The sequence below is a fragment of the Triturus cristatus genome, chromosome 9, assembly GCF_964204655.1.
Source record: "Triturus cristatus chromosome 9, aTriCri1.1, whole genome shotgun sequence".
NCBI classification, from domain to species: domain Eukaryota; kingdom Metazoa; phylum Chordata; class Amphibia; order Caudata; family Salamandridae; genus Triturus; species Triturus cristatus.
The window spans coordinates 1,151,700,095-1,151,723,336 of record NC_140592.1 but is presented as its reverse complement, the minus strand read 5'-3'; the positions used below and the strand labels follow the sequence as shown (position 1 = coordinate 1,151,723,336).

Sequence of the window (23,242 nt, the reverse complement as noted above, 5' to 3'; positions counted from 1 at the left end):
CACAATATCCTTGGTGCAACAATTTCAACTGTTGCATGGCTAAACACTTATAAGGTCCCAAAGGCGAGACCTATTGGCTATGCCAATGCTTGTCTCTAATGTTGTCACATTTAAATACAGGGTCGACTAAACAAAATATCATAGGTACCTATTTAAAACATTCTGTTGAAAAGGTTCATAAAGGATACATTATTGGTCACTCAACTACTGGAGTAGGTTTCTAACACACCAAATATGGGGGTCATCTTCCTGATCTAGGTTCTATTCATAGATAAGGTGGGAGCACTCTTTTAGGAATGAGAGTATTTTGCTGGTGTCACTCAAGGGAAAAATATGCACAGATTTTTATTGCAACATCTTGAGTCGATCAGCTTCAATGATTACACAGACACAGACCATTTATCCTCACTGGGTGAGATAGTTTGAATCCTCTCCTGTTTCCTCACAACACCATGAAATATGGTTAAGAGTTTTAAATCACCACTGCATTTATACATAATCAAAGCGGTAATACACACTTTGATTTATTAAAAGATGTAACATCCCAAAGGAAAGGGTGAAGTCTCTGGTGAAATTTCCAGTTAGCCAGTTAGAATAGTCTCTATCGATTCATTTGCTAGATTTTGAGTTTATGATGAGCTGTAATGAAAGGAATTGATATTCATTAAATCTACATTGGGGAATGGGTGTCTTATGGCGTTCAATGTTTTCATCTGGTACCCAGCCACATTTCCTTGGTTTTGTCCACCTCACAGTCATAGTCCAGTATACAAAAGACAATAAAACACAAAGGATGGAATTTCTTGTTTTGGTCCACAGGACACATACAATTACATTTTACTAACACATGGTCTACACACTAGCACACTAAGAAATGTTATGACAAATGTTGTACTGTGCAAATAAAGATCTTAATACTAAAGCCCATATGCCCCAAGTGGATTAAGCTGAAACCACTGATGGTCAACTTGATTTCTCATCAGTGTAGGGTGTTTCTAAAACTAAGGGCCTGATTATGATGGCGGTAATCGCCACGGGAAAGAGCCCGCCCAACAATCAGTTGGGGGTCTCATCTGCCCCATCATGATGAGACTCCCGTGCAGGCGGTCTGGAAGTGTTTTTTTCTACTGCAGCCACAGCATAAGCCACAGTAGTAAAAGGCAAATTGTACACATCCATGCACCATGTGCCACGCACTATGTGGTGCCTGGCACATGGTGCATGGATATGTCAGGGGGCACTACATGTGTCCCCAAGGCCACATAGCAGTGGGCCATGGCGGTCCTGCTTGGGGCACTCAAAGTCCCTTTCTGGCTGCCTTTCCATGGCAGTGGGACAACCATGAAAAGGCAGTCAGAAAGGGACATTCTAATCCCTACGGCGGTGCCTGCACAGGCACCGCCCTCCTGGTGGGAATAGGAGTCTGACCTCCGTCCCAACTGGATCCTTGATCCTGTTGGATCTGGCGGTCAGTCCCCCAGACTGCTGCGGTTCAACTGCCTGCATCGCAATGCTGCAGTGGGACCGAATGCCTGGATGTCGGTGGGACTGCCACCGACGGCCTTCTGGTATCGGTCATACCGACATCCAAATGAGGCCCTATTTATTTTTTCTCTCAAACCTTCAGGTAAAGAGCGGGCAAGAAGACAAAGTCGCTGTAGGTGTTGAAGACAGTAACCTCATCAAATGTGGTGCACAACTATAATACTGAAATAAAGCATTGCCTGAATAAACCTTTTGCCAGATCTAAACCTTCCTTTTTAATGCATAAAGTCACCACTGCCGTAGGCCCTAAACATTTCATATTGGTAGGATGTAATGCATTCAAAAAGTGGATTATGTGTTTTTAAGTTTTACTACTGCGGGGAACAGATCAGAATATCAAGTTTGGACTCAAATTAATAGTAAGTTAAAATGTTCTTTAAAACATGTAGCCATTAAAATACACTGCTATACCCATGTAAGAAAAAAACAACTTTCATATTATGCAGATTTTACTATAAATATTGTACATCGAACATTTACATGCAAGTAAAATTTGCTAAATTGAATGGAATGCCAAGAAAAGCAGACTTTGAAAAATTATTGAATCAAACATTTTGCAATGGCCAGCACAACCTGGATCAGCAAGGTTCCTGGGCGGCTTCCTTTTCCCGGAAATTTCCCTTTCCAATCTGGAAGAATGTCTCATTTATTTTCACCTGTTAAGCATTTTAACCTTTTATGATGCCGTAGAGTTAAATGAAGAATTGAAATGAATTATATTTTGATGCTACAGATCAATAGTATCGTTTACAAGCGTACACGTTGAAACCAGTCAGCCAACACCTTTCATGGGATTCATTTACCACTTCTTTAAGAAAGAAATAGCAACCACTGAGTAGCAACTACATTTCCTCAAAGTTTTAACACCTGATATGAATATATCCACATTGTTGTACTTGCTTTCCTATATAAAATGGCTGTCACTTGTGGCAAATTATGTTTTTCCTCCTAGCTTATGATACATGATGACAACATAGTATAACATGCTTCCATAACACTGTTTGCAGTCAGTCTCTTGTCCAAAACTAAAAGTGCCTCCAACTATGTAATATCTTGGAAAGTGTTGTTTGTGATGTAACTGGGGTAGTTAAACAAGATATAATCCAGATGATAATAGTCCTGTAGGGGCTGGAAATAATCACTGCTTAGATTTCGAAAATATTGTTGGATCATTCTCTTATTGGTTTCAATTTCATTGGGATGTTGCTTGATATTAGGGAAGTGCAGGTGCTTGGGAGCACCGATAATCCTCAGAACATGCTCAGCATCGTCCCTCATTGTCTCGAACTTCCCCAGTATATCATAGTGAATGGAGCAGGGGCTGCAGATACGCGATGCTGCATCCCAGTGGGTGTCCCTGATTGTTGGGTGTTCATTGAGGGCATAGCGTACAAATTCTTGGAAGGTCACAACACCGCTGGAATTTGTGGAATTTCTATACATTTTCTTAATAATGCCTGCAATTAGACTACTATAGTATTCTGTTTTCTCTTTGTGGAGGAACTTGTTTTTGAAAGCAGAAGTAAGCCTTTCTAAAGGGTGCCTTGAGAACATAACTTTTGTATAGTTGTTAAGCATCTCCATTTGTTCTTGATGCGGGTAGTCGATAAGCCTACGCAGGTTGCTAGTGTTATGAACAAATTCATGAGCAATCTCGCCGGGTTCTTTTGTGACGTTGCTCTGGAGGAGAAAAAGAATCCTCTTCCAATTGGAGCAGCCTGTCTTGGGCACCTCACAGTAGATGACTTTGTGGTTGTGCTCCACATATAACTGTGCGGCAAGACTGCGGCTCAGGACTAAGGTTGAATTTGAGATGTTATATCTGGCGCACATGGACTTTAGAATATTCTTGCGGTGAAGCTGGATAACTTGCCAGTCCTGAATGGGACCTGGAACAGAGGAAGCAGAAACACAGGTGAAATCTCATGAAATATGACATGGCAAACACACTTTCAGGGTGGGGTTTTATATTTTATTTTGAATCGGTAATGTAGCCATGGTCAGGCTTGAATGCCCTAATCGTAATGTTACCAATAAACAGTTACTACAACAGCTTTTTTGTTTCTCTATGCTGTAGATAATAGTTATTATTAGGATCCAAATATAATAGTAAAGCAATTTACCACAATAAGAAATACGTTCACAGGAACAAATTTACCCACTATTTCTCTGGCCCACAATATTTGATCTTGCACCATTTTGTGGTTACAGAATGTGCCTATGCCAATTGTTTCCCACCGTATTAATTCCTCACACCTGGACTTGCCGCCGTTTGCATGCATGATGTGCAGCAAATTTTGGCCATGGGCTGCAATTAGTGCCTGAGTTAAAATCCCAATTCAGGTGCAAACAAGCATTTGAATGGTGATTGCGACTGCAAGCCATTAATCACAGAGTTTTTAGAAAATTTTGTATGATTATTCTCATTTGAAAAGTGGAGGAATTTGTTTTACCCATTTCTTTTAACATAAGCAAAACAATATTTAGGGCCAGATTTTCGAAAAATGCACGCAATGCAGCGCAGCCACCAAAGAGGCTGCGCTGTGTTGCGTGACAGGGAGGGAGGAGGAGAGCGCCATATCTACAGAGATCGGGCTCTCTCCTCCCCGAGCCCTAGCACCAGGGTTGTCATGTGCCACGCACACACCTTAACGGCACAGCGCTAGGTAGCGTGCCTGAGTCTAGCATAGGTTTTGTGCAGGAAGGGTACCATTCCGGTACAAAATACCATGCCTAAACAAGTTTAAAAGCTTTTCCAACTTGGTATGTGTGCTGCACAGTGCAACATCCAAGCAAATTCGTAAAAGAAAGGAGAAATAAAAACATTTCTCCTGTTTGCACCTCCTTTGAAGTGACATTAATTTTTGGCGCTAAACTCTGTCTACAATTCTTTGTAGAGAGAGTTTTACTTCAAAAGGCCCGGGTGGTTCCATAGGAACGCCCATATAGCACCCATGTAATGCCTCCTTGGCACCGAGTAATACTAAGCAATGCTTTGCGCTACTTTTAGGGTTCCAGTTTTGTTCTGGAAAGTAACTTGGTAAAAAAACATTATATACGGATTAGCGTCACAACCCAGCGCAAAATGTTTGAGAATCTACCCCTCAGTGCTTTATTTGAGCTGGAGCCTAACAGGACTCTTTTTTGGAGACCAGCACTTATTTTTCGCAGTAGACATTTACCGTGAGTGTTGGAGGTGAAAACACAAGTGGAAAGATGGAGGAAGAGCGAAACGCAAAGGAAAAGCTGTTACAATGGGAGAAAGCAGTACTGGAAGAGTGAAATAAAGGTGCAGGGAGTGCCTGGTATTGGATTAAAGTTGCATGAGGTGGAATCACGGCTGCACAGCCTTGGTATTCGGCTCGCTGACATGTAGTGCCACCTGCCACGGGCTTCTGAGCTTTTGGGCACCGGCACTCATTCTTTTGACAAATGAACACTGACAATATTAGTAAGAAATGTCTTTGGTTCCCTTCTGTTAAATTAGCAATTCATTAAGAGACTTTACCAAAGAAAAAGCTTGTATAAAAAATGGTTTTTGAAATGAACGCATACTAGAGAATATGGATTTGTTTTTTAATATTTCAGGTTGCCAATTTAGGGAAGGGTTGTTGTCTATTTTTGATACAGTGATTATGATAAAAGAGTATATGAACCACTGAATAAGCATGTTTGTAATAAATAATGCACAATTGCTGTACCATTTAATCTATTTGTCAGTGGTTTTTAAATGATCTTGGACAAACATTTTTTCATAAAATAAAAAGTTTTTATGGGAAAAATACCTATTTTTCTCTTTATTGACTCAAAAAAATTGAAGGGTACCAGATATGTTTCAAGATAGATTGTGAACAATGTAAACTGATAGTAGGTTTCTTTTCTTATCATATTTTAGAAGTGGCAATGATGAGAGGGATGTGATATACAGAATATTAAAACTGGAAGTTGCAATCCGTGGCCTTTGGCCCATTAATGACATCACAGGACATCATACTAAATGCTACGGAACATGAAAGGGATCACATGGTTTCTGCCTAAAATGCCATCATAAAAAATACACATCATGAGGTAAATTATTGTAACTGTGCGCTATGGCTACTTGTTACCTCGCCCCCTCACCTCAGCATCATCAAACACACCTGCCTGGGCCAGTGTCTGCAATAATCTGCGAAGGATGCACTTCAAAACACTCAACTTTAATTTTTAATTGACTTGTTGGTAATTCGCTCCCTAGTAATGGACTAGTATTGGAGTCACTTTAATTCCAAGATATTTTCACACTCGCTTTGCCAAAAATGGTAGTCTTCCTAAATCTGTTGAGTTGGTGTAAGATATTGGGTTATTGATTGAGGGCATGAAGCCCTACTCATGCAACAACCACAATCCATGTTAAGGTGAGCCACAAAAGTCACTAAAATATCCTGTTTTTTAGCTTGGCAAAAAATCTGTCAGTTAACTTAGATGCACTGTGTAAAGTATTTATTCAGCACACAAACAGTAGTAAAGTGAAAATACAACATAAGAAGAATCCCAAACCAATTTAGACAAACAGTATTTTAATACATAAAATGACACAAATACAAATAAAATCAAATGAGTGTTTCAAATTTTTAGTGAAATCTAGTGCCTAAAAGATCAAAGCGCCACCCACGGGTATCTGGTTGCACAAGACCACGGCAAAGTCAAAAGTTGTGGTTGACCACGATGGACAGCGGGTCGGATAAACAAGGTGGATTGGGCCCGGTCTTGGCTTACCTTCGAACATAGGCATTTTGTAGAGTTCAGCAGGGCAAGACATCGGACTGCGGCCAAGGAGGCATTGGCGCTGTCGGAAGGCCTCTAGATGAAGTCTTGGTGAACCCATAGACGATGGTGAGAAAAAGCTCAGAGAGTAAAAAGCTGGCTCTCCCAGCCAAGGAGGTCCTTGTTGTTGAAGAAGAGCCTATCACCGTGGAGCACACGGGAGATTTTTGCCTTCGGACTTAGACAACTTCTTGGAAGTCAAAAACCTCAAGTATACTAAAGCTGCAAGCCGTAGCCATGGAAGGCTCCATGAGGCCAGATACCATCGCTCAGTGGTCCCGCTGAACAGGATTTGCGGCTCTGGTGAAGGAGATAGCATAAGCTATGGCTAAGTAAAGCCAACCAGTGAAGCGCCAGCCAACTAGCCCTTGGAGTCATTCTTGTAGTTCTGGGTTTAGGAGAGAGTCATGCCTGAAGGAGCAAGGCAACCATCTGGTAGCAGCAGGGCAGAATTCTATGGAACAAGGCAGGCCTCAAGCAGCAGGGCAATCATCTTGGTGTCCAGGCAATTCTTCCTAAGTCTTCCATAGGGGCTGAAGTGTACTGAAGAGTGGTTCAGTAGGTCCAATATTTATCCCTGGTGCCAGCCTTTGAAGTGTGGGGAACATCCTGGCCATCCCAACATCTGGCTCTGGAAAGTTCTTGCCATCGCCTGTCAACAATCCAAAAAGTCTGGGGTGACAAATACTAGTGTCAGTTTCCTTTGAGTGTGTGCTAGAGGCAGACCTTTGAAGTGTAAATGGTCAGGAAAAAGCTCCGTCCCCAACCATCTTAGCATAATGACCCAACCTGCCAACACGTATTCCCCATTTGTCTCACTGTCTGTGGGAATACACAAAGCCCAACAGATAAGCTATTCAGTCATTGTGGCTTAAAATCTAACTTTACCATTAAGGAGGATTTAAAATTACAATTCATGTGAGCCCAAACTTGACATCCCTATCTGTTCCCAATCAAAACTTAGCACATATTAAATCTAATAAGCTAACTCAATTGTATCCAATGGGTGAGATAGGTCCTACAGTAATTAAAAGATATGTAGGAGTTTTTCACTGCCAGGACATGCAAAACTTAAAAACACATCCCACTTTCTAAATCCATTGCACACTGCCCTCTGACCTTGTTAGGGCCTATGTTAGGGGTATAATTATAAGTAAGGTAAAGGCCTGGCAAATGTTTATTTTACTAGCTTGAATTGGCAGCTTAACCCCTTCAGTGCCCCGCCCTTTCCCCCTCCTGTGCCGGCCGTTACATTAGCGGGCGGGGTTCATGACGAGATAGTCTCGTCATGGGCACAGCGCAACCGTGCTCCATGACGAGACTATCTCGTCATGGGCACAGAAGAGGTTAAAACTGCACTACAAGCTGCAAAGGCAGGCCTGAGACTTGTTTTAAAGTGCTACTTGAGTGGGTGGCACAATGAATGCTGGGGGCTCACTAGTAGCATTTAATTTACAGGCCTGGGTACATATAGTATTAATTTACTAGGCACTTCCAAGTAAATCAAATGTGATAACAAGATGTAGGCCAATTGTATGATGTTTTAGGGAAAGAGCACAATTACTTTGTCACTGGTTAGCAGTGGAAAAGTGCTAATGCCAACAAAAATATCAGTAAACAGGAAAGGTGAAGGCAAAGATTTGGGGAAAGACCACACCAAAGATGTCAGAACTAACAGTTGGGATATAGGCATTATAGGTTGCATTATCATTACTGCAACCATAGCACAAAAGTACATTTTTGGAGTTTTTGCTGTGTGGACATGGGAATGTATGTAACTATTTCAACATCGGCATTAAGATGCAGGACATAAACGATGCAGCCATTAGTATGCAGGTAAGTGAAACACATGGCATACTCCGGTGCTTTAAAATGTGGGACTTTACTACACCAGTGTTTTTTAATAATACAAAATAATAGAGTTAAGGAGAAGTGAGGGCTGTAAGTGGTTTTAAGGGTTCAGAGATGAGTACGGGTAAGTGGTGGTAGGAGTTTTTAAGGGTTTTGGGAATGGTAATAAGTAGTGAGAGATGTAAGGGTCTATCAGGGTTCAGGGATGGTTAATGTTATGCAGTAGTAAACAGTTTTTATGGGTTTTAGGGGATGTTTAAGGGTATGAGTTAGTAAGAGGTTTGGGGGAGTTTCTGATTCAGAAATGGTAAGGGTAGAGAGTAGTAAGGGGTTTTTAGGGTTCTGTTGTTGCAGGGCTTCTGCACAAACACAGAACTATGCACAGGATTATAGGACCTTGGTGTATAGGGACTGGATCTTCCTACCACCTTAGTACCCACAAGCCCAGGACCGACTAGCTATATTGTCTCACTTACTCTCCTACTCACTCACAAAGAAACAAATGATTAGACACCCCAGAACACAACACTCCTAGATCTCTCAGGAATTGCGGTAACAAGACACACCATTTCGCTGGCACTCTTGTACTTGTCCACAATAAGATCTGACAGAGACAAGAAACAGTTTAAAATATGTATTTAACTAACGTGCCCTAACATACAATACACGTGCCACAACAAGAAGGAAAATGCATAATTCAAATACAGTCAGCATAGCAACTTGTCCATAAATCATGAAGGAAGATGTCATCATGGAAAGACAATAGAGCCTAACCTCCCTCCCCTTATTAAGAAGAAGTAATATTATATAATAGAAGATCTCTGGGCTTTGTCAACAGACACCATACCTTAGCCAATAGATGATAGATCTACATCATAGGTGCTCTTATCCCTGGAAAAGCCCAGCTCCAAGTGTGTGCTACCTACTCGTGTATGCCACTAAAAAACACAAAGTATGTTGTCCAAACAACAGCTGCATCTGTATGTTTTGTCTAAGGGCTAAGGTCTGGCCAGAACAAAATAACAAGGGGCATTGTCGTTCGACTTAGCACATAATGTTCAGTCAAAATCCCAGGAACATGTAAAGAGTGAACCCACCGATGAATTCTCATGTGAAAGCAGTCATTGACATTACTGCAAAAATGAAGACGAGTAGTAGTACTGTGTGCCAAAGCAACAGGCAAGCTGCAACGTGCTCATGCTAACCTAGTGAAAAACGACAATGTGCCTATGGGCCATATTTTAGGAATGATAATAAGTAGTGAGAGATGTAAGGGGTTATCAGGGTTCAGGGATGGTCAATGTTATGCAGTAGTAAAGAGTTTTTATGGGTTTTAGGGGATGTTTAAGGGTATGAGTTAGTAAGAGGTTTGGGGGAGTTTCTGATTCAGAAATGGTAAGGGTTGTAAGGGGTTTTTAGGGTTCTAGGTATAGGTAGAAAGGGTTTTCTTGGGTTCAGGGATGGGTAAGGGTAGGGGGAGTAAGTGGTTTAAGGGGTTGTTAGGGTTTAAGGATGCTAAGGGTATAGGGTAGTAAGGGATTTTTATAGTTTGGGATAGGAAGGTTATAGGGTGGTAAGGGTTTTTTAGGGTTCAGCAATGGGTAAGGTTACGGGGTTCTAAAGATTAGTAGGCTTCAGGGATGGGCATGATTATAGGGTAGCAAAGAGTTTTCAGGACTGTAGGAGTTCAGGGAAGGATAAGGGTGTGGGGTAGTCAGAGATTTTGAAGGGTAGTAGATCTGGGAGAGGGATGCCAAGGTCAGCACGTTGTATTACGTGCATTGTAAGGATATGTGCGGTTAATTCACATGTGTGGAAACAACTGATATTTTTTGGGTATTACAATTGTAGCCTTCGAAATCTTTTTGTAATAGAGAATGTGCAGCTACGTTTCCTGTTGCTACAGACTCAAAAGACAGCCGTATTTGTCTTGATGCAAATGAGAGAATCAATATTGTTCCTGTTCCCAAATAGCAACTTATGATCATGCTGATTGCCTGGCAGTCAGCAAATGGTGGGCAATATGCATGTGGAGGAGGATGCAATCCTTACATTTTAGTTACTCTATATAGCCCCTTGCATGGGGGGTGCAGTCATGTCCTGTATCCGCTCATGTTGGTGACGGCGAGTCTTGTTTTCCATTCATAGTGTGACTAGGATGTCCCTGTGTGTATAGACGAGGTAAGCAAACAGGATCCGAACATTTGTGGCCTGTATTGTGGACATTCAGGAGACCTGGGGTATCCAAGTGAAAATGCAATCTGGCACTGCATGGAACTTTGTGGGGGCTTTCTAATTCAATGAAGGGGACCGAAACCGCCTAAAGTCAACACTCAGAGCAGCAGGTAAGCACGTAACTACATGATTGTAAACTTGTAAGCACGTAACTACATGATTGTAAACTTAACTCTTGTGCTTGAAAGCTCACATGGGCAGCATGCCTTTGAATAGGAGACTGCACTCTTACTTTTGCAATCCAGAACATACCTCCAGTGTTGTGCTCATAGATGTGTCAAAATTCATTGCATGCTAGTTTAATCTTAATACAAGCTGTATGTACTTTTTTTGCTACATATTATGGTAGTGTTGTTCTATAGTACAATTGAGAAAACCTCGCAAAGTGTACTTGGACACCAGAACTAGGTGGCATAAAAGATCCCTGCCTCTTAATGTGCTGTTTCATTGTTGAAATAGTTTTGTTTTTTAATGGAAGACATTGACTTCTCAGTTTCCTAGATGTTAACTGAGCTTGTGGCCAGGCTAATGATCCTGACTCTGCGGGGGCCTGGAGGTCCTCTGGTTTAGCACAGAGGACATCATTACGAGGTCCCTCCTAGTATCACGTTAACTCCGCCCCAGTAGTTACTGATTTTGGGGTACTGGTAAACCCAGAGGGTGCATTTACCAGGAATTTCAAGTGAGACTTTGAATTTCTTTTGAGAAGGGAGGAATTACTGGAGGAATACGGAAAGGGTTGAACTTCCCCTCCTGTTCCTTTACTGAGGTTGCTCAGGGACTGATCTTGGACTGGACAAACCTAGTTGAGATTATGTGGAAGCTGATAACATAGGAAGGTAAACACCTGCCCGCGGTAGCACAGGGCTCTGCCTCCCTCACCTTTGATGTAGTTCCAGCAGATTTCAGAGGCAGTCGATAAAGTTGTTGCTTTGGTTTTGCAGTAGGGTCAGGGTGGGGGTCCTTGCCTGGAGATGTAGCATCACCCGCCAATGCTAAAGACCAACATGGAGAGCAGCAGCAGGAATGCTCAAGACGCAGGAAGGGCAAGTCGGTAGCAGTAACCAGTGCCGGACTGGGTACCCAAAAGCAATCCTGGCAGAAATGTTCAAGCCATCCTCCACTCCACTTCTTTTCTTCTCGGGCACTCCTCGCTATCCTCTCCCTCTAACACAAAGCTGGAGAAAACTGGACAAAGTGACAGAGGCGCCGGCAGCGCCCCCTGCCCTATTTACCAGCCTCCAAAGGATCCATCCACTGGGGAAATGCCCAGTGGCACAAACAGGCAGTCCGGGCCTGGCAGTAAACGGAAGTGGGAGCAGACAGCTCGTCTAGCTACAGGCCCCAGCAAGTAAATTCTTTATTTACATAATTAATAAAAACCATTACAACATTCTCTAATTCAACATATTAAAAACATTAGAAAATGACTTACATAACAAGCATTGGTAAATGCATTAGGTTTTGCCTATGAGATTAATAATAGGCTGTTTTTTGTTGTAAGCTGCAGTTTGCTGAGTGGTTGTACAATATAAGTTACAGAAAGTCTGTTATGACTTGAATATGTACAAGAAAGCAATATATTATGCGGCCACTAGTGGTATAGTGTGGGTAAGTAACAGCAACATTTTGAAAAATGAAATGAAAGAGGGAAATACTGTTGTAATAGAAATAGTATGTGTTTAGAGGAGTTCTGACAACGTTTAGGCCCAGTGCCACTGCACCTGATGCACCGTTCAAATCATGACCCTATTGCTTGTAAGGTAACTGCACTTGTGACTGCCTGTTTAGTAATAAAATATTGCAATATTTGGTGTTTAGAGGGGATTGTAAAGCTTTGGACCCCGGTGTCACTGCACCTGCTGCACCATTGAAATCCTGGCCCTAGTGCTTGCAAGGCAACTGCACTTGTGACTGTTTATTTAGTAGTTAAATATAGCAATATTTTATGTTTAGAGGATTTCTGACAACTTATGGAGCAGGTGCCAATGCACCTGCTGCACCTTTCAAAATATGACCCTCTTACCGCTAAGGTAGCTCACTTACCTCTGCCTTTTCATCCTTCCAGGGTTCATAATTTCCATGCTATTGAAACGGGGGTAATAATAACAGAGGGGGAGGGGTCGAACAACACGAGGGGGAAGTGTCTGGGGAATCATGTGCTGTCTGCTCCCACTTCCGGTTACTGCCAGGCCTGGACTGCCTGTTTGTGCCACTGGGCATTTCCCCAGTGTCTGGGGAAGCACACAAGGAAGTCACCTGGAATAAATATGCAGTGCTTAAGGAAGAAGAAACGAGAGAGAGCAGTGCGAGGTGGACGAGAGACCGACACAGAGCAGTAGAGGGGAAAGAAGCGCGCATGAGGGAGATAACTGGAAAAAACACGCACTCACGGGGAGTTCTTAAGCCGAGAGAACACACAGCGATTCCCTTGTGGAAGCGAGCCTTGGGCATCATCTGTTTGGAAGTTAATTACTAACAGATGTTGCCAAAGCTCGCTCTCGCAAGGCAATCTCCAAACGTGCACGCGTTGCCATTGAAAGCAATGCAACGTGTGCACATTTTTGGGGACCAAAGCGGATCGATTCCAACAGGTCCCCCCTATGCAGCGCATGCGCTGCGTAGGCGAGACCTAAAAATCAAGCATTCCAACATGCTGTTAGAAGCTATCTGCCTTGTCCATGGGAAGAGATCTTATCTTGACAGGGAATGGCAATTAAACAGTGTGAACAGCTTTTGTAGAAGTATCCTAAATGTGTGCAGCCAGAGGAAGTTAAGGAAAAAAGCTGCACACAAAAGCAAATGAGCACAGTAATTCATCGATGGGAACAGATAAGAGTCCCCTTTTGAGATATATTAAATACAAGAGATTTCACAAGCACAGAGCAGGCGAAACCTAAAAAGGACATAAATGTTAGAACATACTTATTTAAAATATTTAGTATTATTTAAAACATACAATTCAGAGCATACGTATCCAGTCATACACCTCACTAAAAAAGTAGATGGGGCCTTAAAGTGCATAAATTGATTGAGTGGTGGCGAATGATGCTATGGCTGAAAGAAAAAGTGGCATATCAGATTACTGTATTTTCCAGCCACTCTTGCTTTTAAATGTACATTGTATCTCAATTCAATTAAAAACAGGCAAGTTAGTGATGCTAGGGTTCTCAGTGCCTCACTAGAGCGATGTTGAAGCCCCTAAAAGTGCATGTAATGTGTAAAGTGCTGTCTTGCAGGATACCTTATGAATCACAAGCACTTTTTATGGGCCTCACTGATTACAGGTTGAAACCCCCATCTCCTCCCCAGATGTGTCGCCAATTATTAAAGTGATGCCTTTACTGTGGCATTGTGGGGCGCAGGCACAAAAACCTGGCTGAGGTGAAGTTAAACCCCAAAATGTGCATGCAATGCATGGAGTTCTGTATAGGCTACAGATTTGCGAATCTCTGGCACATTTGATAGCACTTTCTATTAATGCAGAAGGTAAATAAAGTGCTGTCAGCAGGGTCTGAATGGGAACCCAGTGCAGCCCTGGCAATTTTGTAGGACCATCCCCCGGTTGGGTGGGTGTGGAAGGGGTTGGATGTGGGGGCGGTGGGGGCAGTTCAAGTGTGAAGCACTGCTGGTTTTGGTACTGAGCACCACTGAAAAACAGGCCCTCAGTAAAAGAAAACTTGCCCCCACTTCTGCAAAGCCAGCCGTCACCCTTCCAGCCTCCTGGGAAAACACCTGATGCCTGCTTCAGCCAGTCTGGCTCTGGCTGTCGGAATGGCTACATTGCAAGTCACGTACACATGATACTAGTTTCTCTAAAACAACGTGAAAACCCCCAGTGTGCATGCAGTAGATAGAGCACTCTCCAGACTGCAGGTTTGCTGATCACAAATGCGAGCCTCACTAAATAGAAATAGTAGGTAGATCATAGACTGCTGCATTGCTGATCGCGAACACGAGCCTCACTAAAACAAAGCAAAAGGGTTGAACTCCCCGGTGTTCGTGCAAAGAGTTGGGTGCTTTCTAGATTGCTGCACTGTGAATCACAGGCACATTTCATGATGCCTAGTGCAGTACATAAGACCACTTAGGAAGTGAACCACAGCGCAGAGAGCCCGGACCCCCTAGGATGTCCCCCGCCCCAACCTCATGAAATCCCGCAATCAAAAATTGCTAATCCAAGAGTGTGGGTGAAAAACTGCCATGTTTAATAACAATCAACATACATAAACATGACAAAATGCAGTTATAAAATTCACATTTACAAATTCAATATTTACACTTTTAATATCTACAATCTTAATCACAGATCATAACCACCGGTTATGCAATATTTACTTGCTCCAGCACCAAGGGGCCCTCTGGCTCGCATCTCCTAAACTGAGAACCACAAAAGGCGCAACCCACCTGCGTCCTTGAGCGGTGAGCCCCAGCCCTAAGGTCCTTGTCCGCCATTCATGGGGCCCACCCCTCTACCACCAGGCTGCCAAGGAGGCTTGCAGGGAATTACCAGGGGCCGCTGCCCCATGCCCTAGATCGTGACCTGGCGCCTTTGCCTCCCCAGCCGGTGCCCCCATTCTCCTTGTGGAGAGCTTACCGTCTCTCCCCTCAGTGCTGGCCTAGGGAGTATGTAAGAAGGCCTCTCGTTAACCCTGCAAATCAATGTACTGTGGCCTCTTTTCCGCCACTCTCCCCTCCTATCCTTCCCCAAATCACTAATCTCAGGGACGGGTGGGTAGTAGATTGATAAAACCCCGTAATATCCTGGGGCCTGGCACAGGAAAAAGAGGACGTTCCAGGTGGACCCCAGGTCTAAATATCCCCCCCCCCCCCCCTGCGCCTGCTCCGGCCGGAAACACGTCACGGCCGACCCGGAAGTAATTGATATGGCCGGTAGCCAATCAGGCTACACGGCCGGACTATGGGGGTGTGGCGTGGGGCCCGGGGCCCGGCCCTCAGTGCGCACTCGTTGAATCTCACGCTTTTCATAGAGCCCGGAACCCCTAGGATGTCTCCCGCCCCAACCTCATAAAATCCCACAATCAAAACTTGCTAATCCAAGAGTGTGGGTAAAAAACGGCTATGTTTAATAACAATCAACATACATAAACATGAGAAAATGCAGGGGTGGCGCTACAACTGGCACTACTTCTGGCACTATGGGAATTGGGGGATTGGGGATTGGGGGCTGGCGTCAAGGCCTTCAAAACCCCTCTAATCTCGGCCAATATCGTGCCCACATCATCCCGCCCCTCCACTGGTGGCACACTTACTGGCTGCTTGGGTACATAAGGAGTGGGTTGAGGAGCAAGGTTGGGCACTGGTGCTGCAGGTACACTAGGTACTGGGAGCACAGGTTCTGGCAAGTTGGGCATTGGCGCTGGGGGCGCACTAGGCAGTGGGACCACTGGCTGTGGAGGCCTTTCAGGGGAAGCCGGTGCAGGAGGTTGCTCTTCCAGTTCCCTGCACCCTTTTCCCTTCTTACTCACCCTGGGCCTCTTCACTAAAGGGGGAAATGCCGATTTAGGCGGGACTATGGATATGCGAGGGCGGGCCCTATTTGCTGGCTCAGAGACCTCTTCACTATCTGACACCGGAGCCTCACCCCCTTGCTCCTCCTCACTATCTTCATCCCTGCTCAGTTTCGCTAACACTAGCTTCAATAGCTGTGCTATTTCGGGGTCGCCCTCCTTCCTCTTCTGGTTGCGCTCCTTAGCTGGCATTCTGTGTCTCTCCAACAACTGATGAGCCGCCTTATCAAACACGCTTGCAGCCACCCACCTTTAAAAGGATGCCTAACCAGAGAAATGCCTGCGTTGCTGCGTGCGCACCACAACCCACGAGCGCACTCCTTTCACTCGCGAGTCTCGCGAAGGTGCTTTAATTCGTGTAGGCAAATGTACCAGCGTTTGATCCACACAAGCAAACAAACAGCTGATTTAACCGCCCGCGCATGCGTGCAGTCAGTTCCCCGTTTAGCGTTTCAGGTGCAGCCTATTTTTAAATCTCACGCCACTCCTGACCCGCCCTGCAACAAAAAGACCAGTGCAGCGTACCTTGAATCCCGCGCTACTCCCAACCCGCTGCTCTCGCGCTCTAGAATCAAGATACCGGAGCAGCGTACTATGAATCCCGCGCTACCCCTGATGCGCTGATAATGGCTCGCTCACCGCAGCTTTGCAAAATTGCCGCTGCCGCCTCAACCGCTAGACCACCCTGCTTCCCGCCAATAACCCACGCGTCCACAATCCGGGACTAACTCCCTCGGCGAGACGGACCCCGGATCCCCGGAGGAAGGTGTCCCGATACCAGCGCCCAGCAACAGCGAGCTGAATGCTGAGGGAGGCTCCGGGCAGCCACAGGCATCCTGCGGGGGCCAAATTCCCTAACTTGTCAGTACAATCCCTGATCACCGCACACCGGCCACCCACGGCTGTCCTGCGCTCCCCAAAGCCCCCGACACCTTACCTCCGGATCCGCGATGCCCGATCTCAAGACGCCTCGAGTGCTACCGAGCTCGACTCGTAACCCGCTACCACGAACAGCAATCGTGAGTCCACGCCGACGACCGCGATTCGAAGATTGATAAACCAGATAGATAAAACCCCGTAAGATCCTGGAGCCTGGCACGGGAAAAAGAGGACATTCCAGGTGGACCCAAGGTCTGAATAGCCCCCCCCTGGCTCGACCCCTCCCCGCGCCTGCACCGGCCGGAAACACGTCATGGCCGACCTGGAAGTAATTGATATGGCCGGTAGCCAATCGGGCTACACGACCGGACTATGAGGGTGTGGCGTGGGTCCAGGGGCTGGGCCACAAGGGTGCGCTCGTTGAATCTCGCGCTTTTCAGTCTATTTGGGGCGTGTTCAACCAGCCACAGACTGGAGAAGAGGTGTGCAGTCAGAAAGTTCCTAATAAATTCTTCAATCAAGATGGACTAAGTTGTTCAATGTTCTCTCAACTGCATAAATATATTTCATGAAGGTTTAGTAAGGCATGGCAACTGAAGAACACATCAAAAATGTGTATGTAGCTTTTGCTTGCCTCGCTGCCTACATCTGAAACTGGCTCGGCATAATCACACCTTAGCAGTGGCAGCCCCTCCACAATGGAGTGTTGCCCCACTTGCTCAGAGCCAGCAGCTGAAAAATAAAAAGATATTTTCTTTTTTTTCCAGCTCCTGGCTGAGCCAGTGTGTGCAGGAAGGGGAGGGGCCAGGCCATGGGAGGGAGGAGGAGGAGTTGTAGATGTGCACTTTTAAGTATGCATGTCAGTTTGTCTGGCCACATTTAGGTTTCTCCAACCTAGCTGTATTGCAGCTGGGTTGTAGAAACAGCAAAGACTCCCTGTCAAAAATGTGTATGTAGCTTTTGCTTGCCTCGCTGCCTACATCTGAAACTGGCTCGGCATAATTACACCTTAGCAGTGGCAGCCCCTCCACAATGGAGTGTTGCCCCACTTGCTCAGAGCCAGCAGCTGAAAAATAAAAATATATTTTATTTTTTTTCCAGCTCCTGGCTGAGCCAGCGTGTGCAGGAAGGGGGGGGGGGGGGCAGGCCATGGGAGGGAGGAGGAGGAGTTCTAGATGTGCACTTTTAAGTATGCATGTCAGTTTGTCTGGCCACATTTAGGTTTCTCCAACCTAGCTGTATTGCAGCTAGGTTGTAGAAACAGCAAAGACTCCCTGTCAAAAATGTGTATGTAGCTTTTGCTTGCCTCGCTGCCTACATCTGAAACTGGCTCGGCATAATTACACCTTAGCAGTGGCAGCCCCTCCACAATGGAGTGTTGCCCCACTTGCTCAGAGCCAGCAGCTGAAAATAAAAATATATTTTCTTTTTTTTCCATCTCCTGGCTGAGCCAGCGTGTGCAGGAAGGGGAGGGGCCAGGCCATGGGAGGGAGGAGGAGGAGTTGTAGATGTGCACTTTTAAGTATGCATGTCAGTTTGTCTGGCCACATTTAGGTTTCTCCAACCTAGCTGTATTGCAGCTGGGTTGTAGAAACAGCAAAGACTCCCTGTGTGTGAGCTAGTGTTAATCTAGCATGCGCAGGCCAATCATCACGCTGCTCTCATGCTTGATGGGGAGTCCATGATGCTGTCCCAGGCACTGGCAGCAGAGGAGCGTGAGGCGGCTGGCATTACCAGGTACGTGTTTTACATTTTTTTGTTTTATTAAAACCTGCACCCCGCCCATCTCCAAATGTGCTCTTTCAGCCGGCCCCACTATCTCCCCCGCACCTCCTCCACCAACCCCGCCGTTATTTATGTGTGTCGCCAGCCACTGCACCTTAATCGGTGCGCATGTGGCCTACCACCAACTCCAGTTGGACCACTCGCCTTTCTGTGTATTACACAGGGTGTACTGCATTTAAATACCAGCACTCTAACTACTGAGTTGCTAGCTGTGTGAGTCTGGCAAGGGCAACATTACGGGAAGAAGTTGGGCAACAGGCACCGGCAAAGCATGTTAAGCGGAGAAGTGAACGTCCGTCTTGCCGGCATTGTTTACTTAATCACCCTCTCACAGAGCAGGTCAGGGGAGGAAACAGAGGCTATTGGCAGGGCTGGGCCCTTGCTACTTTTGGTGTGTGTGCATGAAACACTGGGAACCAGCTCAGGTTTGAATCCCTGGGCCCAGCTCCATGTTATGTCCGGATGTCCATATGATTATTATGGCTGAATTGTACTGTACAAAATCGGGGAATCTAGGGTCAATCCTGACTTCCCTGCTAGACCAAGTTGTGTGATCATAGGCAAAGATGGTAACCACTGTCAGTGCTGGCCCTTGCTGTAATATAAGTGTGTTTGCAAAATAAAGTGCAAGGTAGTCTGTGTTTGTTGTGAAGTGCTTGTCAGTCTTTGGTCAGGGGGGCTCACCAAATGTAAAACTTCAAAAGCTTAAATGTATATGCTGCCTATCACTACTCCTTTAACCTCATCTCTCATGAATTAAGGACCAAATGTCAACCCTTGATGTCAGAAAGATATGCCCATCTAATCATTATGGCTGAATTGTACAGTGCAAAACTGGAGAAATATTCTGACTCATGCCGGCTTCCCTGCTAGACCAAATCATGTGATCATAGGCAAAGACGGAGACCACTGTCGGAGCTGGGACCTTGGTGTGTCTTGCTATAGAGGTGGGTGAGCAGCTGAAATCTCGAGGTCCTCTTTGAACCTCAAGTAAAAACCGAGATGAGAATACATGAGAGGCGAAGGCAATGTGGCCTAGGGACTGCAGCTGCCAACCATGAGACACAGGGAAGCAAGTTAGAAACCTTAGGCTCAGCAGCACCCTTAGAATTCCTGCAAATCCGGATGTGCCAGGAAAAAGTGTAATGTAGTCTGTGACTGTCTGTTGTGAAGCAGTTGTGTAACAAAGGCCCCCGCAGTGTGGGGGGCCGGAGCGCCAGGGGGCCTCCTCAGCACAAGACCCTGGCGTGACAGCTCCTGACTGAGTCCAGAGGAGACCATTTGATGTCGTTTGCAGGGACTCCCCCTCAAGTTTCATTACGCTAGTGTTGTGAAGTGCATGTCAGTCTGTCCTTGGTCAGGATTTGAGCCATGAAAAACTTTTTAAAAAACAAGCATTTGCAATGCAATAGGTCTCGCATTTACACAAGTTTGATCTATCTGCATTGTAAATGACAATGCCTTTTTTATTTTATGTTTTGGTTTTTAAAACGTAAACAATAGGCATTGTCATTTCCAATGCCAATAGCTTAAAATAGCGTAAATGCGAGACCTATTGCATTACAAATGTTTATTTTTAATTGGTGGAAGACATATGGGGTGCTTTGTGGCAGCCCTTTCAGACTTCCCTTTAGGTTCTGAAAACATGAGGAAGAAGACCATGAATGAAAGGTACAGTCAATACGAAGACATAGCTGAGTACCATCAATTTAGTTGCACAGTGGTGTGATGTCACAAAAGTGGATACAAATGTGACGGATTTATAATGGCAGACATCAGGAACAAGAAAAAAACTAATTTATGGATCTTGGATATGCACATGTATTGAGAACGTAAAATGTCATTTGACACATTTCATGAATAATGAAAGGGTCGCTCTCGCCCTTGTCCGAGGCTTCCTAAAATGTCATTTTCTGTAAACATCCATAAAAGTTGTATAACGGTAGGGATTATTAATACTTAATGGAGGGATCCAGTGCTTAATTTGTGCCAGTCTTTGACGGTGCTTGGCACCGGCAGGGATTGTGTTTTTAACACCGGCCCAAAATTATCCCAGTCCCCAACACGGTGGCGATGTCTGCTGTTTAGCCAACAGAGCACATCAGCAGAGCGTTTACTAAGGTTTAAGTGTACACTTTTAAAAAAACTTATCAGTGCTAGAATGTCTAGGCCCTTTTTATATTGTCACGTATGGAGAGGATGGTTAATAGGTAGCGCTGGAACAGCCATTTGAAACGGTGGTAGGGACTGCGTGTGGGGAAGCTGCTTTGGCCCCTCGAGAATTATGGGGGCCCCTGGCACTTACGTTTTTACAGGTTAAGCACTGGATGTTCTTTATGATCAGATGAGCTGTAATGGCTTTCCACTTGTACACATGGGTCTAAGAAACAACAGACCATTACTCACCTCCTCTGATTCATGTTGGGACATCCCCCTTCTGATTTTCATAGTATTTTTCCAGGTGAATGCGCGGCTTCTGAGCTGTGATTACTTGGAAGATGAAGACCCAGGGGCAAACAGACCTCTCATAGGGACCTTCCGATGCAGGTGCCACCCAAGCACACATATTGTTTTTAATAATATTACTACAAACAGAACAGCTCATGTAGCCAGCGTCTTTTGCATCCATGGGATTATAATTCATCTTTGCCATATACTGAGCAGGCTGAGACACTACATCCTAGTACTGAACTGACAGAAATGCATTGAGCAGGCTCGAAAGTTGTACGCTATTCACAGGTTCATTCTCTGATGTGATAGCTCCCTCCACTGGTTGATGCATGTATTGTCACACATTTCGTTGAACTTGAAAACTGACTTTCCGTGGCATTTTGTTCTCTGGGGATGATAATGCCAGCACACATGGGATTACCAACTCTGATCATGACCAGTGTCTACACATGCGTCAATTATTTTGTTATAGAGTCTAGCGTTTGAACTTGTGCCGTGACATGACTGTGGGACATTCGTGGGCTCTCGTGCGTAACCAACCGCAGCCTTCCGACCACTTCATTACTCAGACCTGGGCCTCAAGATGGCAACTGGTCACCCTGGCAAGAATTCGATTTTTGACGGTTCTTCACAATTGTGGTGTGCTGGCAGCACCCTGTTCGTCTTTTGCTGATCACTATGTGCCTCTCAATTAATTGCCCTAGATCCTGATGTCGCCAGGGAACAGACGCCGCTCATGCACATCTCTTGTCGGAACGCGCGAAAGTGCTGAGATCGCCAGAGAAGAGAAGAGACGACGCGCGTGCACATCTCTAGTCCGACGCGTGCACGTCTCCTGCCCCCTTTGGACGCAAAACCCACAACAGATCTCGCCAAGGCGCCCCCCTTCGGACGCAAAACCCACACAACAGATCTCGCCAAGACGCGCAACGCATGCGCTGCTTCGCTAGGCGAGACCTAAAAATGTGGATTTTGTTACTCCTGCACTAATCTCATGCCCCATTAATTAAGGTCAAAGTCTTAATCTTTCACGTCAGGAAGAAATATGCATCTAGTCATTAGGGGTGAATTGCACAGTGTGAAATTGGAGAGCTGGCATCAGTCCCGGCTTCCCTGCTTGAACAAATTGTGTCATCATAGGCAAATACTTTATTTACTCAAGCAAAACACCTTTTTGTTCATTGTCACATATGAGAGCACCTTCAAATACACAAGTTCAAGATGTGCTCTTCACAAAACCCCACTTGTATTTGATTTAATAGCCTATAATGTTGCTCGATCAATGTAATCTAGGCCACAATATAGAGTACATATCATTGGAGCCAATAGTGGAAGGGGTGAAGCCTACGGCAGTGTGTGGTGGCCTCTAAAAAAATTCATTTGGCACCTGCACTTATTATTTTACAAATTAGGTACTGGGTGCACCATTTTGGCGGTTATCCTTTTGAAGTTAACAAAGGAGGTGGGGTTGGCCACAGTACGGCAAGCCTGTAGGTTCTTGACCAATTGTTCTAGATAAGCCTGGGCTGCGGAGTGGCTGGCAGTTTTAGATATCTCTGCCCATAGTTGGTTCCCTAATGTACCAGTGCCTGCTGTGCGAAGCTTGAAACATATTTTCAGGAAGGCAGCTTGTCTTTCCAGGACTTGACTATACAGGCCAAATTCAAGCCAGGTTTGTTTTGGAGAGGCATGTGTTGGTAGGCTGAAGACCTTTTTATAAAAACTCACGAGTAGTTTGTCCAGTAGGAGGGAGCCACTTCTGTACATGACCTCTGAACCATAAGCTACGATGGGCACTAGCTTGGCACGTATCAACTTCATTAGAGGGTAAAGTGAGAGTCTGTAAAGATTTTTGGAGAGCTTGAGGACTGCATGTAACAGCGTGGCCGATTTCAATTTTAGGGCCTCGTTGTGTAGGGGAATGGCTCCACGGTTGTCCACGATCATGCCCAGATACTTGTGTTCCACAGTGGTGCTGACAGCCAGAGCATTTAGATGCCACTGGCCTGGTTTGTTTTTCTGTCTGCCTATGTTCACTATACTTGTTTTTATCAAGGATGACAATGAGCCTATTTTGAATTGTGTAGGAGTGGAGCAAGTCCAAAACTCGCTGAAGCCCCACTCTGGTCCTGGATAGTAGGACGGCGTCATCATCATAGAGT

The 23,242-nt window shown here is 45.2% G+C and overlaps 1 protein-coding gene across 2 annotated transcripts in view; it reads right to left on the bottom strand.

The window, feature by feature from the left end:
• Positions 1-330: 330 nt before the first annotated feature.
• The window catches only part of LOC146799534 (carbohydrate sulfotransferase 8-like), a 131,616-nt gene continuing 108,704 nt past the window's right edge, over positions 331-23,242 (bottom strand). The window contains exon 3 of one of the 2 annotated variants that reach the window (XM_085627110.1): positions 331-3,434. In XM_085627110.1, the coding sequence (XP_085483236.1) occupies positions 2,587-3,434 (848 nt within the window). In that variant the 3' untranslated portion in view covers positions 331-2,586. The remainder of the gene's footprint in view (positions 3,435-23,242) is intronic. The other variant, XM_085627109.1, reaches the window with a different exon arrangement.